At 41.2% G+C, this 26,513-nt stretch overlaps 1 protein-coding gene across 12 annotated transcripts in view; it reads left to right on the plus strand.

The window, feature by feature from the left end:
- The window catches only part of ZNF521 (zinc finger protein 521), a 236,963-nt gene extending 220,781 nt beyond the window's left edge, over window positions 1-16,182 (plus strand). For all 12 annotated transcript variants that reach the window (XM_087754700.1, XM_087754709.1, XM_087754718.1 and 9 more), the window contains one exon: window positions 15,353-16,182. In XM_087754700.1, the coding sequence (XP_087610826.1) occupies window positions 15,353-15,382 (30 nt within the window). In that variant the 3' untranslated portion in view covers window positions 15,383-16,182. The remainder of the gene's footprint in view (window positions 1-15,352) is intronic.
- The last annotated feature ends 10,331 nt before the right edge of the window (window positions 16,183-26,513 follow it).

The following is a 26,513-nucleotide window of genomic DNA, read 5'->3' on the forward strand; positions in this document are numbered from 1 at the left end:
AGAAGACTGGTGAGACTGTCTAGCTTTGAAAGAACTGAACTCAGTTCACAGAGGTTTGAGATGATGCTTTATCAACCTGGCACCTTACCGCAATATTAGACTCAGAAGATGGTTGAAAGATCATGTACTTGACTGTCACAGCAATATTAATTTGCAGTGTTTCACTGAATGTAATCTTATGTAGTCTGTTGTTTGTATTCCTTTAAAACTTATAAATCAAATCCAGACCTGGAATACCAGTGTATGAACTTAACAGATGTGCTGCCATAAGGGACCTGCTAGGTTATAAACTCCAGAAATGATCTTTTTCTATTTCAGATTCCTAGCTTATTCCAGGGAGATTTGGGAACCACAGAAGTAAGGTGGAAGGTCATGCGTTAAGACGGTAGCACCCAACCAGCGCTTGACGTTGGGTGTAATTGTCAGGAAATCCACCTCTAATCGTTTTGTTATTCAGTCATAGCATCCTGCCGAAGCTCCTGAGCAAAAGTAGGGCAAGAATGACTTCAGTAGCTCAGTGTCCAGGTTTTCTTAGGTGAAAGATCACTTTGAGATGACACAGCTGAGTAGTCAGGCTGAAATCCTAGTTGGTATTTTATTAATTTTGCACCAAGATAAATCCTGAAATTCTGACAAACTCCATGACAGGTGAAATTCCTTCTTGCAGAATCTGCTCAGCAAGAGGCTGCTCATTTCGTTCTGTTCGGAGGCAGGCAACAGGAGGGCAGCTTTATAATCAGCCCTCAAAGGAGCCCCGGCCGCCCCAGAGCCTTGGACTGATTGAATAACTCCTGGGCCTCTTCCCCTAGGCCTCCGTCAGCAGGGGTCCTGTGGAAAGCAATCTCCCGCAGACTGGCACTGAAGTGAGCTTTAAACTACTATTTTCTGCTCTCCAGAGGAGCCTGGAGTACTAAAAGATAGATGGACTGCAGATATTTTATGAGAAACTGTCAGAAGAAGAGCAGAGTAAATGTTTTTTTTCCTCCTTCTTTGAGTCACATGCTGCATCGCTGTAGAATTTTTCCCAGAATCTTTTACAGCGAAAGTTTGAAATTAATTGGTTGCTAACCTTAATTTTCCCCCCTCTCTCTTCTTTCTCTTTCTTTTTTTCCCTTCCTTCTTCTTCTTCTTTTCCTTTTTTTTTCCCCCCCTTAAATATTCACTCGGAGGCCCTTTGCTTAACCACAGTTGCAGAAAATCAGTACCATTTGCACTGAAATATTTATAATGACAGAATGAAAAATTGGATTCATTTTCTGGCCTGTAGCCGAACAGTCTGCAACTTTGCGCAGCATTGTTTAGCATCTCTCATTCCTTCCTTTCATTGGGGTCGTTTTCAGACACACATGCACGCGCTGCCCATGCTTCAGAGGAATGCTTAGCAAAACACAGAGCCATTTTTAATCTCAGCCTTGAGAAAACAACTTGTCTCTAACCTTGCCACCATTTGTGGGGGGGGAAGCAAGGGGTGGGGGGGGAGGTCCCGGGAAGCATGTAGAATCCCTCTTACAGGAGAGATTATAGAGGATGACGTGCAGTAATCTGTCCTCTACAGCAAAGCAGCGTACGGCTCGCATTCAGCAAGTTGCTTTGGCGTGTTGCAGGGGAGGCAGGGTGGACTTAGTACCGGGCTGGATAGCAGGGTGTCTCCAGTAATCCCTGTTCTGCCACCAGTTCCCTCTGTGGCCTTGGGAAACTCATTTGCCCACGAAGGGAGAGGTTGTCAAAAGCTCCCTTTTGTGCATGAACACAGACTGCACCTGTAAAAATGCCCTGTGCTTCTTTGCACCTCCAGAAAACAGGGGATGCTGGAACTGTACATATTTACTTCCCTTGCAGCAATGGTGTGAAGGTGAAGTGGTTGATGTTTGCAAAGTGCTTTGAAAATGAAAGTGCAGATCCTCGGGCTCCAATTTGCATCCCCTGCCAGTATAAAAGGTACCTTAGTCAGACAGCCAAGGATTCCCTTAGTACGCAGCAATTCCTGTTTATTTTGCTAGCTGGTTCTGTATCACTCCCTTTTGGTCCTCACAGGCGTGTCTCAGACTCTAGTGAATTCCAGGGATTTTTAATTGATAAAACAAGCCCGTGGGGGCAATTATGAGCTGGTGTAAGTTCGGGCAGCCTTATGAATGCTCTAACGTGCACTGAGGTCTATGGTGGCCCAAGATTTGAATGATTAGGCCGCATGGATTTACAAAAACATACAGTAGCTGTATAGGAATTAGTCTGAAAATGTACACAATTTAGCAGAGATTTATAAGTCTCTGCAGATGTCGGACTGTTGTACAGAAATTAATAGGGAAATGCATCTGTGAAAAGTGGTGATTTCAAAACCCCTTAGAAATGATTCTCTGGTGAGTTCTGTAGACTGTCTTGACAACTGTGTTAGTTTCTGGAAAAGCCCTGTGGCCAAAACGTTAATCCCCAATGCCTAAAAAGAGGCACCTTGAGACCATACTGGGTCCCCTAAGGAAGTGGGTTGGGTGCAGGGGTCAGATTCTGCAAGGTGCTGAGAATCTCCTGAAAATGTAGGTGCCAGAAATTGCCTAACAAGGTTCAAAAATGTCATCTTGCTGCCTTCACCCCTATCGAATTTACAACATAGCTCTATTGCTGATAGCAGATATCTGTGTATAGTACTAAATTCTGTTCTCTATTCCACATCACTCATCTGAGCACAGGTTTTTTATTTGGTTTCTTCTGTTAGAGCCTCAAAACGTTGGCTCCCTCTCAGTGGTCTTAGAAGCGCAGCCCGAGCAGGTGTGCCTATAAGCAGCAGGAAGGGACAGACATCTGCTGTAAGCGTCAGTACAGCTCGGTTAACACTGCACAGCATTCTGTGGTTTGTGAGCAACGCATACTTTTTATCATTCAGAAGTTGCTTACCAACTTGCAGATTTGCCTTTTTACCATGTTCCCCAAGATAGTTTGACAGGTCAGCCTGAAGTGATGAGTGTTCTGACACAAACTGCATCGTGTCTTAGAAATTTTGCCTGCAGTTGTTTTACTGTAGCATTGCTTTGATTTGAAAAGAAACTTTCTACAAAGTGGTGTGTTTTAGGATATAACAAAAAAAATTTCCAGTATTGTGCTTGCACGTATTACAGAGATTTTCTGCTTAGCCCTTATTGCTTTCTGGTTTTCTTTTGTTTCCTTCGTGTAGATAAATGGAGAACAGTATAATTTTTGTAATTTTTAACAGTTACTGAGAAGCAAAAATAATAGAGATGAGAAAGTATGCGAGCTTTAATTGCAAATGTTAAATATGTTTTTAAACTGACATTTTGAAAGCAGATTGCCCCAACAATTTAATGACATTTTAAGGGAAAGCCATATCCCCAAAGTAGGCTCTTTCAAATCCAGAAGTGTTTCTTTGGTTGAGCTGACCAGAACACAAATATACAGGTGTGTAAAATGCCTTAAGATGCTGAAAAGATTTGCGGGGACAATAGACTATAGACCACAGTGAAGTGACAGTAGAGATCTTGCTGATGCTAATGGTATGGTACAAAACTGTTACTGAACATCTGGGACCGTAAGAGTAGCCCCCAAACAAATGTTTTATCTCATTGTTGGAGACAGTACCTTTCTGGGAAACCGCTTTCTCTGCGGGCCTGAACTGTTGTGTTGGTTTTGTTTCTCTGTTTGGAGTGCCAGTCTGTTTACTGAAGTTATTAGTTTATAAATTTTGCCAAGGTAAAGTAACCATGAGAGCTTTAAATTAGAATAAGTGCCACTTCTGTGTGGCAGGTTCCTTTGAGGGCTGATCAGAAAGCAGGCCTCCTGTTGCCTGCCCCTTTATGCATGGCACTATTGCTGGGTGTACTTGTTTATAGCTTACCTTTGAATTTATATGTGTGCACTGTGGTATGATGAATTGCCCTCTGATAGCAAAGATTCTGCTTTTTTTTTTCTAGGATCAAGCTAATACTTCACTTTAAAGAGTTATTTTAATTAGGTGGGTTTTATTGTAATGCATTAAAATAAACTCGGAGTAGCAAATTATGTAAGACTGCGAGGGTTATAGATTAGCCTCACCATAGTTACAGCACATCTTTTTGTAAAGGAATTAAACTCCTGTATTTCAGACACCTTGGCACTAAACATAGACAGCAAATGAGTGTAAGTGTTGTCTCCAGTTATCTTCCTCCTAAATGTGATTCTTTTTGCTCTATCAGAAGATTGCCACACTAAAAACCAGTCCTAACAGGCAACAAGGGGTGAAAGCGGCAGCTGCATGAGGCTGGATCCCTAGCAGGAGCTATAACCTAGGAGACAGGAGTACCACAGCATCACAAGCCAAACCCAGAGGTGTGGGGGGGCATTTCTTCAACTGTCAGCGCAGGGTCAAGGCAGGATCTAAGGACATGTCTGACTTGCAACATGTCACTGGCCAGCTGTGTGACAGGAACCAGAATGACCAACCTCAAAAAATGACATTTGGTAGGAGGATGCTTCTTCCCCTCATGGGGAGGAAAGAAAAAGGCATAAAAGGATGCTTCTTTGTGTAGTACTTCTTGTTTGGGGGTGGGGAGCAGGGGAAAGTATTAAAATGTAGGAGTTGGACTTCACTGTCTTACCCCTTTTATAGTTCTGAAAACAGGAGAAAGTGAGAGTAAAATTCCTCCCATTTAGCTGTTGTCACATTTCACGCTTCTTTTACACAAATGCAAGTGACAACCAAACTGAATACAATAGAGAATCCAGACTTCTGCATTTTACAACCGACAATCACAATGACAAACATAAAATGCTATTGTCCTGGTACCACATGTCAGTAAACACTCCAGATTTATTGATTTACAGTGTGTGTCCTTACAAAATTTAGAGAAGTAGTGACTTTGTTATAAAGGGCAAGATAGCATTCTGGTCTCTTTAAAAGTCACCTTTACAACATGGAGTTTCTTGAACTGAAAAGGTGGGAACTCAAAGGAGGTTGCTATAAGAACACAACGTTTCAACATAGGGTTCTTAACTGTCCAACTAGTTACCAGCTACGAAGGGATAAAAAGTGTCCTTATTTTCTTTTCCAAGAAGTAGATTTGTAATTCACACACACTGCAAGCCTGCCACATAAGCACTGTCCCAGTTCCCACTGTTCCTTGTTTGAAGAACTGTAGGAATAAGAACTATAAGATGTCCAAGATGGGCTGGCACAGTAACCAGTTGTGAAGGAAGTCAGAGAGCGAAAGCCGTGGGGGCCTCTGCTTATCAGCTCAGAAATCTTTGGCCGTTACCATCAAATCTGCTCAATCTGGCTTTCCTTGCAAACTGTTTTGATGGAAAAAGATGCACCAATGTACAATAGATTTTGGGGCAAAGGAGGAGACCTAGCAGAACGCCATAGTTTTTCTTTCCTACACATTTTAAAATTGACATACCATCAATAAGGGGGCATATTTTCACTTGTGTTCCTGATTTCCGTATCTAAAATACGCATCAGTACACTTACACATTGTCTTAACTGGGTGTATGTACGCTTACTAGCTGGATAATGACCAGATAAGATTTCCACGTACAAAAGCCAGGTGTGGATTTTAAAACTGGGCTGGTTCAGGATTTGCTTTTAGCTGAGCGAAAACGGTGTTAGTCGCTTTGAATTAATCTCGGGCTGATCCATAACCTCCAGCGTGCTGAGTGCTGTTGTACAAGGCCCCACGCACCGGCTGGCAATGTGCGGGGAATCCAGATTCCAGGCTGTCCCTTTGTCACCTGGTAAGCACAATGCCCAGCGTTATGTCACGAGGCAGGGAGGTGAACTCCACGATCGATATAAATGTGCGATGCGTCTGTCTGTGTAATAAGAGTGCAGACAAGTTACAGCGCTTTTCTTTCAGGCTCTATCAAGAAACTTGTAATTTCACTTGTAATTTTGTTCAAAGGAATTCTTGTACATGCACCTGTGGAAAACTGGAAAGGATAATTGTTTTAAAGCTTGCCCTTTGCATATAAATCACAGCTCTGTGTGCTTCCCCATTTTAATTGGGTGACCTTTTGAATCCTATGGACAGGAGCTTAAATTCTGGACCTGCCGGTTGGTTTAAGATTTGAAATCAATTCATGATCTAGCAGTTACTCTGCTTTAAATCAGAGAGCCCAGAATGGAAATTTGAGAAGAAGAAGTTCCACTTGGAAGATTCCTTCTCACAACTCATGGAAAACTTCATTGCAGACCAAATAGATGTGTGTAAAATCCAGATTCATTTGTCACTTTAATCCCTGAAAAGACCTATGAGGATTCAGCGAGTATGAGAAAAACAGGAGGAGCAACAAATGTGTAATGTTTCCAACAGGACATTTCTGTACAATTATCAATTTAAGCTTCCATTATTTGTCACTAATTACTGCACTGAGCTGTTAAATATTTAGTAGTAGTTTGTTTAATTGGGTTTGACCTATAAAGGAATCTGTACATAGTGTAGCTGCAGTTCCAAGAGCCAGTTCTTCGCTCCCAGCTAGGCAAATTTGTATTCATATACGATGAACACATATTGTCAGACAAGGGGTTTTGGTTTTGTTGTTTGGGTTTTTTACCTCTCTCTCTCTCCCCCAGATTTATTTGTCTTTAAGGTATCTAAAAGTAGAGCATGAAGTAGGAGTGCTGCTCATGGATGTAAAATGGGAGGGAGGTCAAACTTAAACTTGTTTACAGATGTTGTAGTTTAGAAAGCACCAGCATGATAAATTAAACATAACAAAGAAAAAAAAATTACAGCAGAGCAACAGCTAGCCCATGAACACATGTGTCTGTAAAACACTGACTTAATCCATGAATATTGTAGTAGGCAGTATTGCCTATCAAAGCTTGTTGTCCCCTGTTACTCTGTTGTACAATAGCTGCAGATAAACCTGGATTTGTTCAGCTTTGGGTTCTGATTGCTCTTTGCCTGGCTGTCACTGACACAGTGAAGAGACTTCTGGCTGTGGCCTCTGCAGAGGGTGTGCAAGAATCAATCAGTATGTGAGCAGTATTCACTTTGTTTTAAACTCTACAGGCCTGGCTCTGTTCTTACTTGTCCCTGTCTTGAAACTCCCTTGATTTCAGAGGAGTTTCTCTTAATTTATACCAGGGTAATCATAATCATATTCTAAAGTAATAAGACTTTTGATATATTTCTCAGAAGTGCCTCCTTTTGCCTTTTTTGTTAAAGCTTTTATGCCCACTTAGTGAACAATTTTCTTATTGGGGAAGGATGTTTGTGTATTAATTTCAAACATTTGCAGTATCACAAAAGCCTTGTTTTTCTACAAACAAGACTTAGGCCTGGATCCTGATTAGCAGTACAGCTCCTTTCTAGCATACAAGAATGGGAAGGTTTTCCAGTTTCAATAAATTGCTGTGAACATGTCCTAACCATTGTCCTCTCTCCCCATCACCATCGTCTTATTGTTTACGGGGGTAACACATGCACCTTGCCTGTGCATCCAGACACACCTTGCCTGGAATGGAAGAGGTTGTTTTAAGTTCCATTGCATGTCAATAATCACCAGACAGGGCAAGAGGGGCTTATGGAAGGCTATTACCTGGCACCCTAGGTTAAAACAGCCTTGGAGCTACTCTGATTTATGTCAGAGGCTTACGCAGGAGCCCCTGCCAACGCTCATAATGAGGAAGGTGCAAGGATGGTGAACAGACACCTGTGTTTGTGTCTGTTCTCTTCTGGTGACAATGATGAAGGTCTTATTTGCTGTACCTAAGAATATATGTCATTCTTTTCCGTACAGCAAATCTGTGATACATGTACTCATATATAATAATGAATCCAAAAAGGAATCATTGACATTTTACTTACTGGAAGTCTCTGAAGAAAAACGGGTATCGAGGGGGGGAAGGGGGACCAGTATGTATTTTGGTTTTGTTTTTAATTTTCAGTTTGCATCCCTGAGAACATGCTATCCAGTCAAAGATCTTTTTATGGTTTGGTTTTCTTTGGCCTGGCTTGAAATGCTTGAGTAGAAGAACCAGAATACTGAGAGTTTTACATAAATACAATTAAGAGTACGATCTGATTAGCAGTCATGCCATTTCAGAGACATTAACATAATATCAAATCACATAGCTTAGGTGAACTAATTTATATGAATAACTGCAATTCAGTGTAGACTTTCCTAAATTATCGTTGTCAACAGTGGTCAGTTATGACCTAAGATGACCATTTAATTGACTATCATGTCTGAGAACAGACCTGGTTCTCAAAGGCTGGTAAACATCAGCTCACCACACATAAGTGGTATTTATGGGAACACAGATTCTCGTGGGATTTGGCCCCTTCTTTGTTGTGGAAATAGCTCTGTTTTAGTTCAGATCAAATGCTTATTTCCTTGGAAGTCTCAAGTTTCAGAGATTGTATTTTGTTAGGTCTATGCTGGTAATCAAACTTGGCCTGGGTGAAACTCCATGCCTACTTTAGTGCATTTAAAAATTCACTGCAGTACTGGAGATGCTGGTGGCAGGGACACCTTGCCTGGAATTTTTTCGGTTCACTCCAGAACTCCAAAGTCTCCATTTGGCTTCCTACTTCTCACCGATGACAAACTATCAGACATCATCTCCTTTCTAGGTCCCTTGTTCACTCCGGATATGTGTGACCATTGAAATCTGAATATATATTCATTTTTGTGTGAGAAGCATTGTAATTCCTGGGATGAAACACAGCAGAAACATTTGTTAGTTCCATGATTTCAGATATAACAGTTTAAGTCAATTTCTGGTAGTTTGTGTTTTATGAAAGGAAGGGAAGGACCTGGGAGGGAAAATAATCTATGGTCACATCATCTGTTGAAGAGCTTCAACTGAAGTTGCTTTGTATTTCATCTATGTGAAAAATACGGAAACGTTTACAATCCAAGTGTTCATAGATGCTCTGTCAGTACAATTAAGGATTATAGCATAGAATGGACCTAAATATGTCCCTAACCTTCAGCTAATTCATTTGGTGGAGGTGGACTGTGGAAGTGGTTACCCTTACTGTAGGAACACAAATCCCACCTATACTACATTTTTACCAGCAACTGAGCCCGAGAAGCCCATGTAACAGAATCTTCTTAATTGCTTGCAGTGGCAGTGGAGCTGGGGCCTTAATGTTTTGGGGCATTGAAAGTAAGTTTACTGCTTTCAGATGCTTTGAAATGGCCCCAGATATTCTACCGAAACCCGCTCCTGACTATGCAGATTTGGTTTCATGTGTGATTTGGGGCTGGCTGAGCCTCTTCCTCTCCTGGGATGCACACCAGGAAAAAAAATCCTAACCCTGAGGTCTGTGAAGCTGTGAAACAGTCTCCCAAGAGGAGCATTGGAAGCTCTAATTAAAATTGGACTGGGCAAAACACTTGAAATTACACTATAGGCAATAATCCAGCACTGGCAAGATGGGTGGAGAAAACGCCCTAATGGGTCTTTTCTGTCTTTAAATTCTATGAATTCTTGTTCTTCTCTTTCATTACACGATTTCACCTTTTTCTTTAATGGTGACACAGTGTCATCTAGAAAGTATTATAAGATGCTATTGTGAGCTAGTAAGATGATGTTAAATGTCAAAAGAAAATGCAACAGTTTCTCCGCAGGTTCACAGTGATTATATGGAGACAAGAAAAAGAGAAACTGGCTGTAAACGAGGGACAGCAGTGCAGTGTTTCTCATCTGTAAGACAGTGGCAAATGCCTGCAATATACATGTTTATCATTTTGACATTACATTTCATATTCTCTGCTTATGAAGAATAACCACATTCCACCAAACCTAACACAGGTGTGGAAAAGTCATTTACTGTAACTGTATACATCACTCAGATTGCTGGAGACATCTTCTATCCAAATGTTTCAAATATCCCCAAAGACCTGGACTAAATAATATCTTTTTACATCTTAATTTATAGTATGTGTTTAATCTTAGTATCTCACAAATCTAAATATCTCATCCATTTAGTCTTGAGTATAATCATATTACAGTTTACCAGGAAAGAACCCTGCCACAATATAATGGGGCTTTGACAGAAACTCTGTGATGCAGTACTGAAGCAGCACAGGTTTGAAGAAAGGGTATAAAAAGTAACATTTACTGAGATTTTTCTTATAGTTATGTCTGAATGAGTTTCATTTATTTGGTTTTGGTGTTACCACTTAATACCTTTCTTCCCTCCTCCCCTGCACTCCTTTCCACGTGATGCAGTATTTCAGCAGTTCCCAATGCAGAGGTTTCTGCGTGAAAGGTCTTGACAACCAGTTAAGTAACGAAGCATCAGACCGAAGTTCTGGAAACCGTGTTGACACTGTGAAACTGCATTTTTGATTTGTCATTACCGCTGCACTTAAGGTTTTGCTCATCTTGCCTTTTCCACCAGCCTTTCTTTCTTTCTTCCCCTTGGCTTCTGGAAAATCCAACATCCTCTTGTTAGCTGCAGACAGTTTGAAAAGTATGGTACAGGGTAAGAAGTTGGAATAAAAAGAAGGGAAGAGAAGCAGAAAATCTTGATTAGAAAGTATAATTTAATAGAACGTGTATTGAACCAAATGTATTGATTAATGTGGAAGATATAGTACTTATATTGATTCAAACTAGAGATTTAGTACTAAAAGCTGTAAGCCAAAAAGCTGTTGCAGATTGCTACAAAAGTCAGTTTAATGCTGTCCTTGAGAATGCCTTCACAAAGAAATTCTTCTAATGTTTGAGGAGTAGGTAGAATGCGGTATATGTCAGTTTGATCCCGGAGGGTTTTATTTTGTACTCTAATAGCTGTTACGAGCCTACATTATATCCAAGGAGTAATTTTCCTTAGGGGTGCCCAGCTCGCTTTGTGTCAATATTCTAGCATTTTAAGTCACGTACAGTATATGCTTCTGGGAACAGTGCAGGAGCCAGCCAGACTCATAATGGTCTGCATTCATTAATAAAGGCAGAAGCTTCTGTCCCTCCATTGCCCACTACAGGGATGCCTCCCTGGTCTTCAGGGACCCGTACAGACACATTTAAAGAAAGCTTTATTTTGAGTGGGCAGGAGATGAAATGCAGGACTTGCAGGCATTTCCTAAGTCAGCTATATGCCCGAGCACCAGGGTGACCTTAATGGGTCAGAGAAGAATGCAGGTCAAAAGACTTATTATCCAGCCTGTTGGAAACCAATTGCTTTTGTTAAAAAAAAATGTAGTGCTTAAAGGTTGATAGTAATGTAGAGTTCTGTTTTACAACCTGGAACTGTATTGCAGCGCGGTGGGGTGCTTTTTTTTTTTTAATGCAAAAAAATACAAGATGATCTGTAACGTACACAGATAAAGGATTCCGGATAAGTGATAACATGTAGGGTACTATAATTACTTAATCAGTGATGATTGATTACTTATGTTTGTGTTCTTGAACTAAGGCAAAAATAACATGCTGCTGTGGTACTGTTACCATCTGTTGAAATAATGCGTCTACATTTCATCTTTGTATTTTTTCACATGTACCCTCTTTGCACTGTTTGTCAGGTACAACCATATCTTGTTTCATCTAGTCATAAAAAACAGAAGTCCCATTTAAATTGAATGCAACCACAGTTCACATTAAAGATTCTAATGGGCTAGTGAGTCTGTGGATATCTGTGGATACTTTTTTCTTCATTAATTTTGATGCTGTGGGCAGGAGCTTTTTGCTAGCTAATACTTCTCATGTTCTATCTGAAACACAAAGACATACACCAAACAACGAAAAGTATTATTACCTCTTTTGTCTCAAGCATTTCTGCAGAGAAACCTTTTTATATTTATTTTTTCTTGCAGAGGAGACTCTTCCAGCTGGTATTACAGTGAAATCTGTGCATGTTTTTAACTCCTTAGCACTAACACCAGGGATATCTCAAAGCATTTTCATCCAGAAAATTGGTGGCATATAATTTTACAGCAGTTCACATAACAGTTGGGATTCTGGGATCTGCTAACAAAAATAATTATCTCTAGGAACAGAGTAAATACATTTTAAGAGTTTATTTTGCTTGTGAAATATGCTGAATTCAGGTTTTCCCAGGTAATATAGCTGCTTTCCAAATAATACCGAGACAGAGACATGGGGGATGTAGGACAGTTTTCCTGGCTTCGTTTGTGTCTAATGCGGTAACAAATGCAGTGACACACAGACCCCCTGCTTCACTTTGCCTCCATTTTGTGCATGCAAAGCTTGCGTTTCTGTTTGCAAACTAGTTTCTCCTCATGAAATCACAGCTCTTGGAAATGTTAACATAGCTATTGCTGAAGTCCAGGAAAGATTATGTTAAGAAAAAAATTTTTCCCTTTCCATGGGTAAGTAGGAAATTGAAATTTTTGCTTCGTAGGGAGACTACCTCGTATTTAAAAAGATGGGTTTATGCGCAATCAGATTTGGGGGAGGCAAAGAAGGGGAGCATATGATATCTCCTGTACTTAGTAAAATGACTTCTCTTTGGCAAGTGGATGTACTAATTGCTCCGAACTCAGGCAAACTAGTTTGAAGTTTCCAGAGGAGGCGTGTTTCAAGCTTGTGTAGTGTGTCTTTAGTGAAGGGCAACGTGCTCTCCGAGCCACACAGGGGATCTCGACTGTAATACTGTGCTCTCCCTGGGTGTACCGCGCTCCCGTGTCCCTGCCGTGTCTCTGCCGGCAGGAGCTCCAAATTCTGCTTTCCCCGCCTGCCTGAACTCCCACTGCCGGGGAGGCGGGGAGCTCGCTGCACACAAGGCAAAGAGGCTATCAGAGTCGAGATCTGCTGTGTGGATAATGGAGGAGAGTTTTTGCCCTAAATTTTTAAACACAACACCCCTCATAAAAACAACAACAGTTCATAACTGGGATTAATGTTTGCAATTTTCAGTCACTTAGACATGGGGTCTCCAATAGATGGCTTTTGGTGGAGTGGAATATGGCTCTCTGTGGGATTACAGAATTTTCCTTCTTTTCTTATCTCTCTCCTCCCATCCTTCGCCTGCTTGTCTTGTCAATGTTATGCTTCTGGAGTGCTTCCACTTTGCATTTTTTTGCCACTTAGCCAAATAAATAGGTATTTCTCCCTACTCCCTCACATTTGGAGAGCCTTAATTACTTTGGAAACCGTGTTTTGTTTTGACCGTTTACAATAACTATAGATGCCTCTTTAAGACCTAAACTGCTCAAAGCATTTTCTAACATTCGTGTACTGCCCTGTCTTGCTCTTCTCCGCAACACTTGTTTTCTTCTTTTATTATCTCTTCATTATCTCTACAGAATCGCGTTTTGCACCGGGGCGTGGGAGTCAGGGACGCTGAGAGCAGGGGCAAGTCGGTCCTTGTGCCGTGTTTTATTTTGTCTCCTTCATATTTGGGCCTTTTTATTTTTTAATCAAAAATGTCATTGCAGCCACAGTTACGGCTACACTTCTAAAACACCTTTGACTCCTTCATATGTAACTGTTCATTCAGCCCCAAACTCATTATGCATTTTTCACTTAGTGAAAAGAAATAAAAAATGGGCATGACTGATATGCTTGCTCTCAGTAGATCAGAAACAACAGACACCCCCCCAATATCTCTCTGCAATGTAACAACTGGTATATGACTTCACCTACTCAGAAGCAGAGAAAAAATCAGAATTCAGTCTGCCACCCCATATTTAACTTGTCCTGTTGTTTCTAGGTACTGCAGGGTCTCCAATAAGCCTGTGGTGTTATGCTGTAAGTGCTGCAATAAATGGACACAACAGGATGACAAAAGGGCTGACTGTCAAGCTTAACTCTTAATTTCCTTGCTTTTCCTGTTTAAAGTCAGAGCCTGTTGCCTGTGACCGGCCAACGTTTTAGTCTGCAGCTATTGTTACTGCTTTACCACATTTTGAAATGATTTTATGGGAAGGATAAGAACCTAGATGAAATCAAGTGGTAGAGTGTATTTTTTTAACACTCTCTGGCCTTGGACAGTCTGGAATTCCTGCCATCAGCATTAAATCATTTTGTATTCACATCTGGAAATTGCATCTTTAAGTGTCACTGGGTCATTCTCCTTTAATCTTGAGAATGGCACTACATTAAAAATTCCTCAGTCTTACTGTAAGATCCTTTCCTTGCCAAATGTCCCATGAACTATTGTTTGTGTGCGTGCACAGTTTAGGGAGAGAGAAGGAGGAAGGGAGGGAGATCTCTCAGGCTGGTCTGCAGTCATGCCGTGTTTCACATTTGTTTCGCCAAGGCTGTTTTCGTGTGTCTTTTCGTGGGTGGCTCTGGAGGGTATGGTTCAGTAGATGTTTACTTCATTGAAAATGATGACTGTCTTTTGGGAACAGGTTCATCCTGAAGTGCTTTAGTCCAAAGGGGTTTTAAGACAGATTAACTTAATAAAACAGAGTGAAGGGACTGGGCGTGCTGGGAGCAAATTACGGAACGTGAGACACCTGCCTTCTGGGTCACTGGCTCAAATCTGGCCCAGATTACTAGGGGGAAAATTCATCACTAATCAGTGGCCGCCCTGGTGTCTGAGAAGTAGCATTCACAGACCTTTTCCAGTTAGCTGTGGATCCAGTGTACATTGTAGAAAATTTAACATATATTAGATTGGATTCTTGCTCTTAGCTCGATGCTTGTGAAGGATCTGAGCCACTGCAGGCATTGAAGTAGCATCTCTCATCCCTAAAAGCAGTCGACTCGATTAGGGCAGTGGTAGGAAAAAGGGTGAAACTTGTGCTTGCTGCTGGATTTGGTGATTACTCGTATGGGAAAGGAGAGTTTCAGGCTCCAAAGTCCATGCTGTGTCACCTCACATAAGGCACTGCATTCACTTGAGGAAAAATACCTGTGGTTTTTGGTGACCGAAGGAAGGGCTGTGGCAGCGCCTCCTGTTTTCTCATCAGTCTTTGAGCTCTCTGCTGGGCACAGAATGACTCTTACCAGAATATACTGTGTGTATTGTTTAGGGGGAAATAGGTTTTAATGCAATAAAACATTTGAAGTGGTGCCACAGTCTAGGAAGCACAGTCCAAGTAGCATATTTTTGGTTTGTAGGCAGCAAGGTCTTTTATGACAAATAAATGTGCTTCTCATTTGCATAATACATAAACCATGAGCGGTATGTAAGCAGACACCAGAACTGCTGACCTGGTATGCGGTTTCGCTGGGGCAGGTCAGCCCAAACCTACCTAGAGAGAGCGCATTGCCCTTCTTGTGGCAGATGGAAGGAACACCGGTGTGAAACAGCTGGGGAAAACTCCTCTCTTTGATAATGACGCTTCTTCTGGCTGCTTTAAAACAGGGAGGGATCAAACATATTCTCTTTCCAGTCCATCATTTTGCGAGATATGTTGGGAGAACGGTTCTTGCACCTTTCCTTCACACAGAAATGCCTGTCCTGTGACTAAGCTGTTTCTTTTATTTTTGTTACAGAATCATACGATGACCCAGCACAGCAGTTAGTGCAAGGCCCGTCTCTTCCAGAGAATTCTTTGTGGCACAAAAAGGGAACACGTTTTACTCTTTGCACGAAACTTTCATTGTTAATGTATATTATTCAGAAACATTGTATTGTACCATAAAACTTGTATTATCAAAACTGTTGGATGTTCATGTGTTTGAACTTTTGAGCACCGGATAGACTTCCTGTATATAAAGTGTTGCACATGTATTATGTTGTCTGATACTAAAATGGTCTTATAAAGACAAGTGGACTTGGGCCCTATTCAAGAAAGATACAAATAATAATAATACTGTGTGAGGGGAAAAAAATAGCTTAAGAAAAAGTGTCATTTTCAAGGAGGTGGGAGAAGGTAATAGCTATGTTCCGTTACAGCTCTGTTTGGCCTTCCTTTCGTTTAAACTTCAGTCTAGAAATCTCTCTTTTGGTATACAAACGGATGAATCCAAGACTATTTTTTATTGCTGAAGATTCTTGCAAAAAATATCAAGAGACTCTTTCTCACAGAGCAGGAACCCACAGTTGAATAAGGCCCGTATATATATTTGTAAGCCTTGCGATATGACAGATAGCATTACCATATATGCAATAGTTGTTACGTAGATTGTCAAAGAAATTTTTTTTTCTGGATACCATTTGAAGCTTTGAGTGTTCAAGACTTTCCTCAATGATTTCACACGGCCAAATTCTTGAATCAGTTGAACTAACCTGTATGTTACTGTTATTAATGTTTACTCTGCGGTCTGAACCTGGAGATTACTGGAATTGTTTTCCAAAAGGAAATAAATTCAGTTTACCATTATGTGTGAGTGTGCTTGTGTCTTGTCTTTTTTCCTTTGAAAGTAGCATTATTATTACTGCTCCTGTACTTAAAGGACCACCAAGCTCTGGAATCCCATTGTATCAGGATGCACCCATTGTATACACCGCTCAGTAGAAGGTCACTTTTCTCCGAGCCGGGCATTTAACTAAACGTAATTGTAGAAACAGATCTGCTGCATTGCAAAGCAATGTGTGCTTGAGGGTGATAGTCACTCTTTTCTGGTTTGGTTTGTTAGTTTGTTTTATTTTGCAGTCTCAACAGTTTCATACCTGTACACTTGACATGTTGGTTGCCAGAGGAGTCACCACACATCTTCTGTGTATAATTATCAGTGTATTTTAATGTGATATTATTTAGTGAGCTGGGTCTAGTGCTGACAACTGGGAGCCACCGCAGCTCTGCCAGTAGCACTGTTAACCTCACATCCCTCACGCTCTCTTCTGACATGGGTAGCAGAATTGGAGGCGGTGCACACTACGGGATGATGCTCGCTAGCACCGTGGCCCCGGGGGAGCTGTCACAAGACCTCACAGCTTTTGGCTCCTGACTGCCTGCAATTTTGAGACGAAGAAAGACGGGGATAAAAACTCTCCTTGCCTATCAGTATCCCCCCACTACTCCAGCTGACCTTTGAAAGAGGACCAAAAAACCATTCTCCAGCTATTTTAGTATCTTACCCTATTGCTTGAATTACTGGATTCATCCCATGGAAACCAGTGTTGCTGAAATACTGCAGTTAAAGAGCTGCAATTCACAACAGTGCAAATAGCTGGAGATGCTTGCCTATTGCTGTCAGGGTAGATATAAAGTGTGATTTCCAGTTTGCTGAATGTCACATTTTGACTCTCCACAGATGGAGGATGGAGAGGAAAGAAGTAAAGTCTGAAGGTCTCTGGTTACCAGATATTCCCAGAAAAAAAATGTGTCATGTTTAAACCTACAGCTTTGAGAATATTGTGCATATTTTGCCAAATACAAAAAGGAAATTCCTGGGTTTTGTATGAATATCTTATTTGTGCTGACAAAAGGATAAATACAGGCACGAGTACACAAGGCTTGTGAAATGCCAGTTCTATTTATAAGTCAGAAACTGTTCCCATTCTTACTCTCATTAATATATTACCCATCTCAGCCAAATTGAATGTGATGATATGTTCTTTATTTCTGACAGATACCTTAAAGAATATAAGGCATTTCAGCCTTCATGTGTGAAAGTGTGACATATTGGTTAAGACTGAAAATAACATGTTTCTAGTAGAGTTCAAGTATATAAGAAATATTACACCCTACTGTTTTTGTAAATGCCAGAGTGCCACTGAGTTGAGACAGATGGTAGCTGGGAAAGATGCAATCTTATAATCAAAAGCTAAAATATGTCAAAAATATGTTAGCAAGCAAAACATAGCATATTACTAGCGTCTCATGTCATGACAGCTTGCAAAACATGCAAAGATGTTGAATTTCTAGATATGTAAATAAAGGAACAGTAAACAGAGCAACAGCAAACGTGGTGAAGGCTTTATGCATCAATTGTCCCTTCAGGTCGGTGCAGGGGAATGGAGGGGTCTTACGGCCGCAGGCAGCCCCAGGTGGCTTCTGAGAGCTGGCTGCTAGTATCAAGTGCTGGAATGCTCTTACCTTTTCTAAAGTAACAGGTTTCTCAGTGATACCTAAATAGCTATTTAAACAGATTATGGAAGACATCCGAACTTCCCAATGAGAGCAGAGTATTCCTTGGGGAATTACTGCAGTGGTTAGAAAAATCAACAGGAGAGGCAGATCATCTTGCCTGTTGGAAGAAGAGACACGGCTCTCTGCGTGCGTGTGTGCATTTCAGCTATGGCATGCCTTTCTCTGCCCTGGGTCAGCACAAGCCGAGAGAAGCCCCTCCTCATACCCTTAACCTAATGTGAGAGGATAAATCTGGTCAAAGGTTGTATGGATAGATTGATGGACAAGGTATCATTTTACCTCTGAGACTGGTTTTATTCCCAAGATTTCAAGTGGACATGAGCTTTACTGTAAGTGATAGTTTAATAAAACGATTAGTGCTTCTGCTTGTTTGCCAGAGCTGCGTTTAGGAAACGTCACAAACCTAAAGCAGGTATATATATGGAATTTATACTGCAGAAGTGAAGCAATCTACCCAGATAGTATCTGAGCACAGGATTTATGAGGAAATGCATTGATTCTTTATCTGAACAAAAGATGATCTGGGAATAAATGTGTATTAGGCCTTTATGAAATTTTCATAGCTGGTTGCCTAAGTTAGACTTTCCAATCCATTTTAGGTGGTTTAGAATAGTTTGGGTTGGAAGACACCTTTGAAGGCCACCTAGTCCAACTCCCCTGCAGTGGGCAGGGACATCTTCAATGAGATCAGATTGTTCAGAGCCTCATCCAGCCTGGCCTTGAATGTTTCCAGGGATGGGGCATCTGCCACCTCTCTGGGCAACTTGTTCCAGTGTCTCACCACCCTCATTGTAAAAAATTTCTTCCTTATATTTAGTCTAAATACCCTCTTTTAGTTTAAAACCATTACCCCTTGTCCTATCACAACAGGCCCTGCTAAAAAGTTTGTCCCCATCTTTCTTATAAGCCCCCTTTATATATTGAAAGGCTGCAATCAGGTCTCCCTGCAGCCTTCTCTTCTCCAGGCTGAACAACCCCAACTCTCTCAGCCTTTCCTCACAGCAGAGGTGCTCCATCCCTCTGATCATTTTTGTGGCCCTCCTCTGGACCCGCCCCAACAGGTCCATGTCTTCCCTGTGCTGAGGACCCCAGAGCTGGACGCAGCACTCCAGCTGGGGTCTCGCCGGAGCAGAGTAGGGGGGCAGAATCCCCTCCCTCGACCTGCTGGCCACGCTGCTTTCGATGCAGCCCAGGACACGGTTGGCCTTCTGGGCTGTGAGCGCACATTGCTGGCTTCTTTGAACTTCTTTGGTTCACTCCTAGTCCAGTGCTCTCATTGCTTTCCCTGATTCAGGAGTCACTCCACAAACCCCAGAAAGAATAGTTCAACGTCTCTGCCTAGGATACATTAAGAGTTATCACTTCCTTCTTGATAGCACATGGAAAACTGAGTCCTCTCCATGTCTCAGTGACTGGGCTTTTATTAGTAATTCTGGCATGACCACTCACTTTGTTTCGTTACCACTGTCCTCAACAACAAAAAGAGAGACGTCCCTTCCTTACCAACATATGGCACCTTCTATTTATAACAAGATTAACAATTCATTCACACCTTGATTGAATCCCGCTTTATTGAGATGTCACAACAGATTCTCACAGCCTGCAAAGGGAAAGACTTACAAACGTTAATATTGTGACAACCAGGACACATAAAAGTAAATGAATTCTAATTGGTGACAATTAAAAATAGCTCAGTGTGAAAACAGAATATTGTGCTGCTGTTGCAGCCCTGTCTAGGATGAGGCAATGATGTGAAGGACTCCGTAGGTTAAGACCGTCCATGAATTCAAAAATGTTACCTTGATTCCTGTCTAATGTGTTCAGGCATACACTGATGCTCAATTAATGTTCACACGCCCTTTACATCTTAGTGGGCAATGTGCCATTCTCTTTAAAGTATTTGCTTCACTGCTCTGTAGCAGCACAAAAATAAACAAGCTTAGGCCCGTTTTACCAATTCCATTTAATACATCCATTTTCCCTCCCCGTGTTGCTTCCCTAATTTGTATGCAGAAGATTTCTTTAATTATTATTATTGTTGTTGCTGCTGTTATTAGTAGTAGTGAACTGTGAATGCTGTAGCAATGCACTCCCCCAGGAGCTGGGCCGTCCCCGGCCACCAACTCATGTGTGCAGATCTTCTTCTGTGTGTGGCGCACAAAAGCCTGACAAGGTCTCACTCATGTTTCAAAGCTCGCTCTCTTTTCAGAGCTATTTGTTATTGTCTCCACCATCACAAGTTTAAAAAAGGAAAGTTAATTAAATATGGAACAAGACTGAGCAACATCTTTTAAACCATCATGTCATTAGAATTGGATCCCTCTGAGAGCTGCTTAAAAGGGTTTTGAGAACAATGACTGTTCAATCAGATATTTATGGGCATAGTTATGTAAACACACTCTTTATTGTCTATGTATATTTAATATAATTATCAGTTTTGTACTCGGACTCTCAGGAGACCCAACAAATCACAGTGTTGCTTTGAAAATGTCAGCAGAAAAGACAATTATGTTGCGAGCAAATATTCATAAATTATATTAAAAAGTCCTGTGAAAATGTACCCTGTGTTGCAGAACTGCTTTTGCACGAGCAGAATCAGCACTGCCTTTCTTTGATTTCAACGCTGCTTGTTAGTGACAAGGAAGTTGCTTGAAACAAACCATTAATGCTAAAGAGCCTTTTTGTTCCTGACTATGAGACAATGTAAGCAGCAGACAAATTCCAAGGCCTTATTCATTTTGGTATTAATATGCTGAGATCTTTTTAGAGATTTCTACATCAGGTTTATTGAAATCAGAGGTAAAAACTGTTGACACAAAAGTGCCTAGGTCACTTACTTTACTTTTCCCCTTTTCTGAGATGATTCCTGACAACTTGCCATGTTTTTTACTTCTTTTGCTCGTTATGTATTAGAAAAAAAGAGCAGAGAATCGGGACGGTGTTCAGTAAATTAAATGTGCCACACTTATGCTAAACCCTACGTGTGCTGGAGTTTGATAAACACCTAGTAAGTGCCTGCAAATCATCTCTACTGCAAGATATACAATCAGCATATCAACATCTTAATTAGCAGCTAATGACATTTGAATGGGAAGGTTAACGTTAAGCACACAAATGCAGTTTAGTAAAGGGTAAAATGAAATATATTGAGATACTTCAATCTTTATTTATTTTTAAGTATTAAACAGCTGGCTTTTGTAGTAAGCAATCATCTGTACAAGTAATATCCCAATCCTTAGCTATATTTTGGAATAAAATCTCCAAGACTAAAATGTCTTTTCTGGTGCGTCTGGTCCTAGACATCAATGGGAACATTCCATATATTGGACAAAGAGAAGATAGAATTCTGCTGTTCTGCAGAAAAATGCATTTCATCTATGCCATTATTTTTCTTTTGAGCACACCACTAGATTTTAAGTAGGCGCAAGATGGTTCAGGCTGGTTTGTGCTGCATCTCTCATTCATTAGCTTCTAAGCGTATGTTTTCAACAGCAGACTTCTGTGGGATGGTGCAAAGCAAAGCACATTCATGGCTCTTTCTGCTGTAGATGTCATACTTGCTTAGGCAGTGCTCTTACTGGATGTCCAAAGCAGAACAGACCAGAATCTGCTGGAGGAGAATCTGCTATAGAAATGGTGCTGTTAACTTTGCCAGCGGCATGGATTCCCACTGAGCGTCGTACCGACCCATTACCTTTGTGTGGACCACAGGGAGCAATGCAGAGTGCTTGCTTTAAGATTTAAAATGTAAAGCAGATCCAAGATGCTCACAATTAAAAATCTCATGGCCATACAGGCTACTGTGTTGACTGCATCCAACAAGTGAGCTCTGGACTAGTAGATGTCCCTAATGATTTCTTTCTTGTTGGGTTGTTTGTTTAATTTTTGTGTCCCTTCCAGATGCTTGATCTCATGCAACCTTCATTCTTGTTTATGGGACCAACGTTTAGAAAAGTGTCTAAAAGTTCAGTAACAAAATTATGCCTCTTTGTTGGCCCAGACACTTTGGCAAAATCAAATCGTGCAGGCACATGGTATAGCAACACCTCCGCAAGGTGAATTGTGTCCTTCTGCGCAAGTAAGAGGCAGAAGGTAAGTGGAAACAAAACTGTCTGCAGCAAATGAGACAGAGATTGACAGCATCTGGAAGCCAAAAGACATACTAAGATTTTTTTAATTCAGGGAAATGCCCACCTTTCAGAGTCATTCATACTTTTTTGCAGAACACAGCGCTTAGATGTTTCTTTTTTTCTTGCCTGCCATCCTTTCTTGCCTCTCATTACTCCCCATGCTCTAATTGTTTAATGATTGACGCAGGACTATTTTGATTTTCTTAATTACATTTGTGAACCTGCATTTGATTTGGCGGCTAGGTCATCATTCCTGATGAATTTAAGATTCATGTTGATCCATTCATCCTTTGACATATTTAATTTCCAAAAACCTTTGTTCTTTTGGCTTAATTCAATATAATTAATTTTCTGGCATAAAATAAAAGATCATGGTTTTATTAGATGATAGCTTCTAATGGGTTATTTGTAAATCTTTCAACCTTATTCACAGCTTTTCCTAATCGATATCTGACTTTTTTGACTTCTGCTTTCCTTCTCATAGTAATACCTGCCCACAAAGCCACCTCCAGAATCTTTCAGGCATTTTCTACTCACTGCGGAGTCTGTCTCCTTCAGAAACTCTTACTTCTCTTACAACATATGGAGGATCAGATGGGGTTTTAGAGCTCCTCTCAACAGTGCCTGGTTATTACAGTATGTGTTGCTTTGGTATTTACAGGCTGTGGCATCAGAAGAAGAATGACTGCCCATTTTCAGATTTGACAGCTTATGTTTTTAAGGTTATTTGAGGGGGGGAAGTCTGAACTGACTTTTGACTTATCATCAACTAAAGCCAATCAGTCTTTTACCCTATTTACAGATCATCTGACTTTTAAACCCTAAGAGTCTGTTTCTCTCAATGATAACATGTTTTCAGAATCTTTCAACACTTCCTTAATTGCTAAAATTTGCAAACAAGAGAAACACCCATGCCTAGCTGTCCGCCACTAGTTCCCTTGGTTGGGCTTTTTCAATCTGTTGTCTTCTACTGTTTCCCTCCTCAGATTTTCAAGGGGAATGGAGGAAAAGATTAAAGGGTTATCCAGAGGTTACATTCAACTGCTAGTTCATTAGATTCTTGGCTCACTTGGTTGTTCAAAGGAGTGCCTGAACATATGAATAATGTTGTTATATTACCCATATTTATTTAATACACTCAGTTTCTCTGGGCTGACTCCTGTAAGGCTTAGAAATGCAGGAGCCAATTTCAAAACCTTCAAGCCTTTTCTGAGGGAGTGCTAATTATCATCCTTTCCTGAATTTCCTTTTCTTGTTTGCTTGCCTTGAATGTAGGGATGGAGCGCAGCTTTGGAAGCCTGACAAATATCAGTCTGCTCAACATACAGCACCACGACTCTCTGCTTACTTCACTTGTTTACTCTAACCAAGGTTTCATTTCCTTTTAGATGCTACTTGATACTTCTGTAGTGTTTGATGTTACTAAGCAAGAGCTTTTGTTAAAGATCAAAAATACTTGTGCTAATCTATCTGTGGCAACGCATGCTTTAATTGTATCTCATTTTTCTCAGTATGAGACACCCAGTGTCGTGCTATTTATACTGTATTTCTGCTGCTATCTAATGTTGTTCGAGTTGGCCTAAACTTTTATCCAAGAAATGTATTCTTGGGTTATGTTATGCCTTGTTCTCAGTGTAAGCCATGAGTTGGTGGCATGCATTTCTTCTGCAGTATAGGTCAACCCCTGCACAAAATAATCACACGATTTCGCATTATTGTTTGTTCTGTTGTCCTAGTCATGGTGACAGCCTCTTTCAAGGACATGTCTACTAGCTGACCACTTCTAATGGAGGCACTTTGTTTTAAGTCAACCACAAGAGGCTCCTTTGAGTTTGTTTGGAGAACACCCGTGAGATGCGATACAAATATGACACGGTGACACCTGGAAAGAGCTCTACTGGGACAGACCAAAAATTCACTTGAGTCAGTGGCCCGGCAGCAGCACTGGCCACCAGCAGGTGACTGGGAAAAAGGGTATGACTAGGGCAATGGTGTAGTGACTTTTCTTTGATCCAGTTTCCTGGCCTCAAGTGGGTGTTGCCTCAGGAATTCCTTAGCCAAAAGTGAGTCTTGCCACCTGACAGCCTTGGGTGGCTTTTTTCTTTATTCGTCTAATTAGCTTTTTGAGCCTGTATAAATGTCCAACATGCACAAAAAGCTGGCAGAGGGAGTTTCATTTCTTAACTACACATTGCATGAAGAAATACTTGCTTTTCTTTGGTTTGAGCCTCTTTCATTTAATCCCATGTTCACCTTCTCCCTGCAAGTCAGGCCCACTCTACAGACCTCTGCCGTGGCCTTTTCCTTTCACCCCTGTGGTCTTCCTCACCGCTCCTCAGTAAATGAAAGAGGTCACAACTGAGCAACACAGACCATCCTTCCCACCAAAATCCAATAGTGTACCCGTGTGACACAGGGGAGCACAGTGTGGCAGATCTCGCTTTGGCTCGGAAGGGGATGGTACATCCTCAAGGTGTGACACAGCACAATCCCATGCCGAGACCCTATGTAGTGTCCCCAAAGCAATACAACCAGATTAGCACTGCCTCTCACAAGGGCTAATTAACTCAGGACTAATTAATAGCATCGTACCACACTGACACAGCCATCCAGAGCTTGCTCTCTAGCTGCTTGCTTGGGGATCTCCTCACAGTGTGGCATTCAGTATAGATATGTCCTCAGGACACTGCCTTGCATGTAGCCCAGAAACTGGGGGGGTGACACTGTAGACTTGATTATCCACTCATTTACAGTACTTTTAGCTCTAAGCAATTCTCCTGAAGTTATTGGAGTTACAGTGGTATCTTACCAGTGCAATATAGAAGAAAAATCAGGTACAAAAAGCATGTGTATGTGTATGTGTATGTGTACGTGTATGCGTATACAAATATATGGATTGCAAAAGAACAATATTGAAGTTGCAAATTCAATAAATCAGATTTCTTTGCAACTGCCTGTGCATAGGATAAAGATCTCTCACTCATATCCTCATGCACTCAAGTTTCCTCAGGACCACAACCTCAGCAGGTTCGTAAGGAGGACATCGACCATACAATGAGCAGTAGCTTAATATTTTCCTTCACCCGGGGTGTTCAGCTGGAAGCTCTAGGCGCTGTTTGCTGCACGCTGTTCAAACCCACCACTGCAGACAGAATTATTAGTTTCCCCCAGACCTGCTCTGGGTGCTGCTACCCATGGGATCGGCGCAATGCACAATTGGCACAAACGAATGACGTTGACTTGCCGCACGCTGGGAGCTGAGGGAGACAGCCTTAGCCGAGGCCACAGGTAGGCATTTTCAACTCCCTTTTGATTTGTGAACCAAAAACTTTGCCATTGGAGGAACAGACCATGTACAGTGAATTTAAACTTATTGAAAATACTTTTTTCTGTTTCCTTTTTGTCTACTACTAGAATCCATCCCTTGGCCCGGCCAAATCCAGTCTCCCCTACCTGCTCCTTGCCCACTGTTTACCCTCGAGTCCTACAGTTTACGACCAGTTTCCATCTTCCAGAGCCCCCATGTCTTTCCTGAGTACCAGTTTGCTTTGCCCAGACATTCCCAGTGTCATTTGCAAGCAGTGGCCAAATGTGCTCTTCTAGCTTTAACCAGTATCCCTATTTCCTATCCCAGGCATCCCTCTCAGTATAAATACCCTTCTGGCCTTATTTACGTGACCAAAGAACACACATACACTGAAGTCGTGTGCCAAACCGGGGCCATACATTGGCCCCTTGCAGTAGTTTGGGGTGCTGCAACTGGACCTTGGGGCCAATGGACACCTGAGTGCAGCACAGTGCACCCCCAGGATGCTCCTTCCCTGCACTGAGATGTTATATATTTGAAAAATTTGAAGTTAATTAAGAGTATTGGCTTGGAACTAAATCAGGAATCTCACACATCTGTGTTCCCTTCCTAGAAAAGAGGCAGTTTAAAGAATGCCTGAAGCTAAACACATTATTTTGTACCTTGCTAAAAAAGTTTTTTTTTTCTTCTCTTTTAACCTACATTGCTAGATGCCTATGAACATCTTCTTAAAATGCGGGGTGATTTTTTAACTGATAATGAAAATTATTATTTTTTATGGAATTTAACTTCACCCTAACATCAGACTGCATAATTTAAAGTGAGTTTTCTTCATATACATAACATCGCAAGACTCGAAGTCTCTAGCGTATTTAAATGCCTGTTGGTGAGGGTTTGCTTTAGATCCAAAGCTCCAGCGTCCCAAGCATGCTACTTGAGCCTCATGATAGCTAAAACTAGTTTCAATGGAATCTTCTCCAGCAGGCAGATTAGGTTTTGCTTACCTTGTTTTAAATCAGATATGGTATGATTTTTATGTCTGCTATGAAAATGGCTTTGATCACACCTCTGCTTGCCACTTTCACCTAAGCACTTTCAGATGTTGCCAGCCCCCAATGATTTGTTCAAAGGTCTTAAAGAAAAGGGAAAAATTGCAACATCAGATTTTCAGACATTCAATT

This window comes from Nipponia nippon, unplaced genomic scaffold (assembly GCF_047370975.1).
Source record: "Nipponia nippon isolate SJK-2023a ecotype South Korea unplaced genomic scaffold, ASM4737097v1 scaffold_1, whole genome shotgun sequence".
Taxonomy (NCBI): domain Eukaryota; kingdom Metazoa; phylum Chordata; class Aves; order Pelecaniformes; family Threskiornithidae; genus Nipponia; species Nipponia nippon.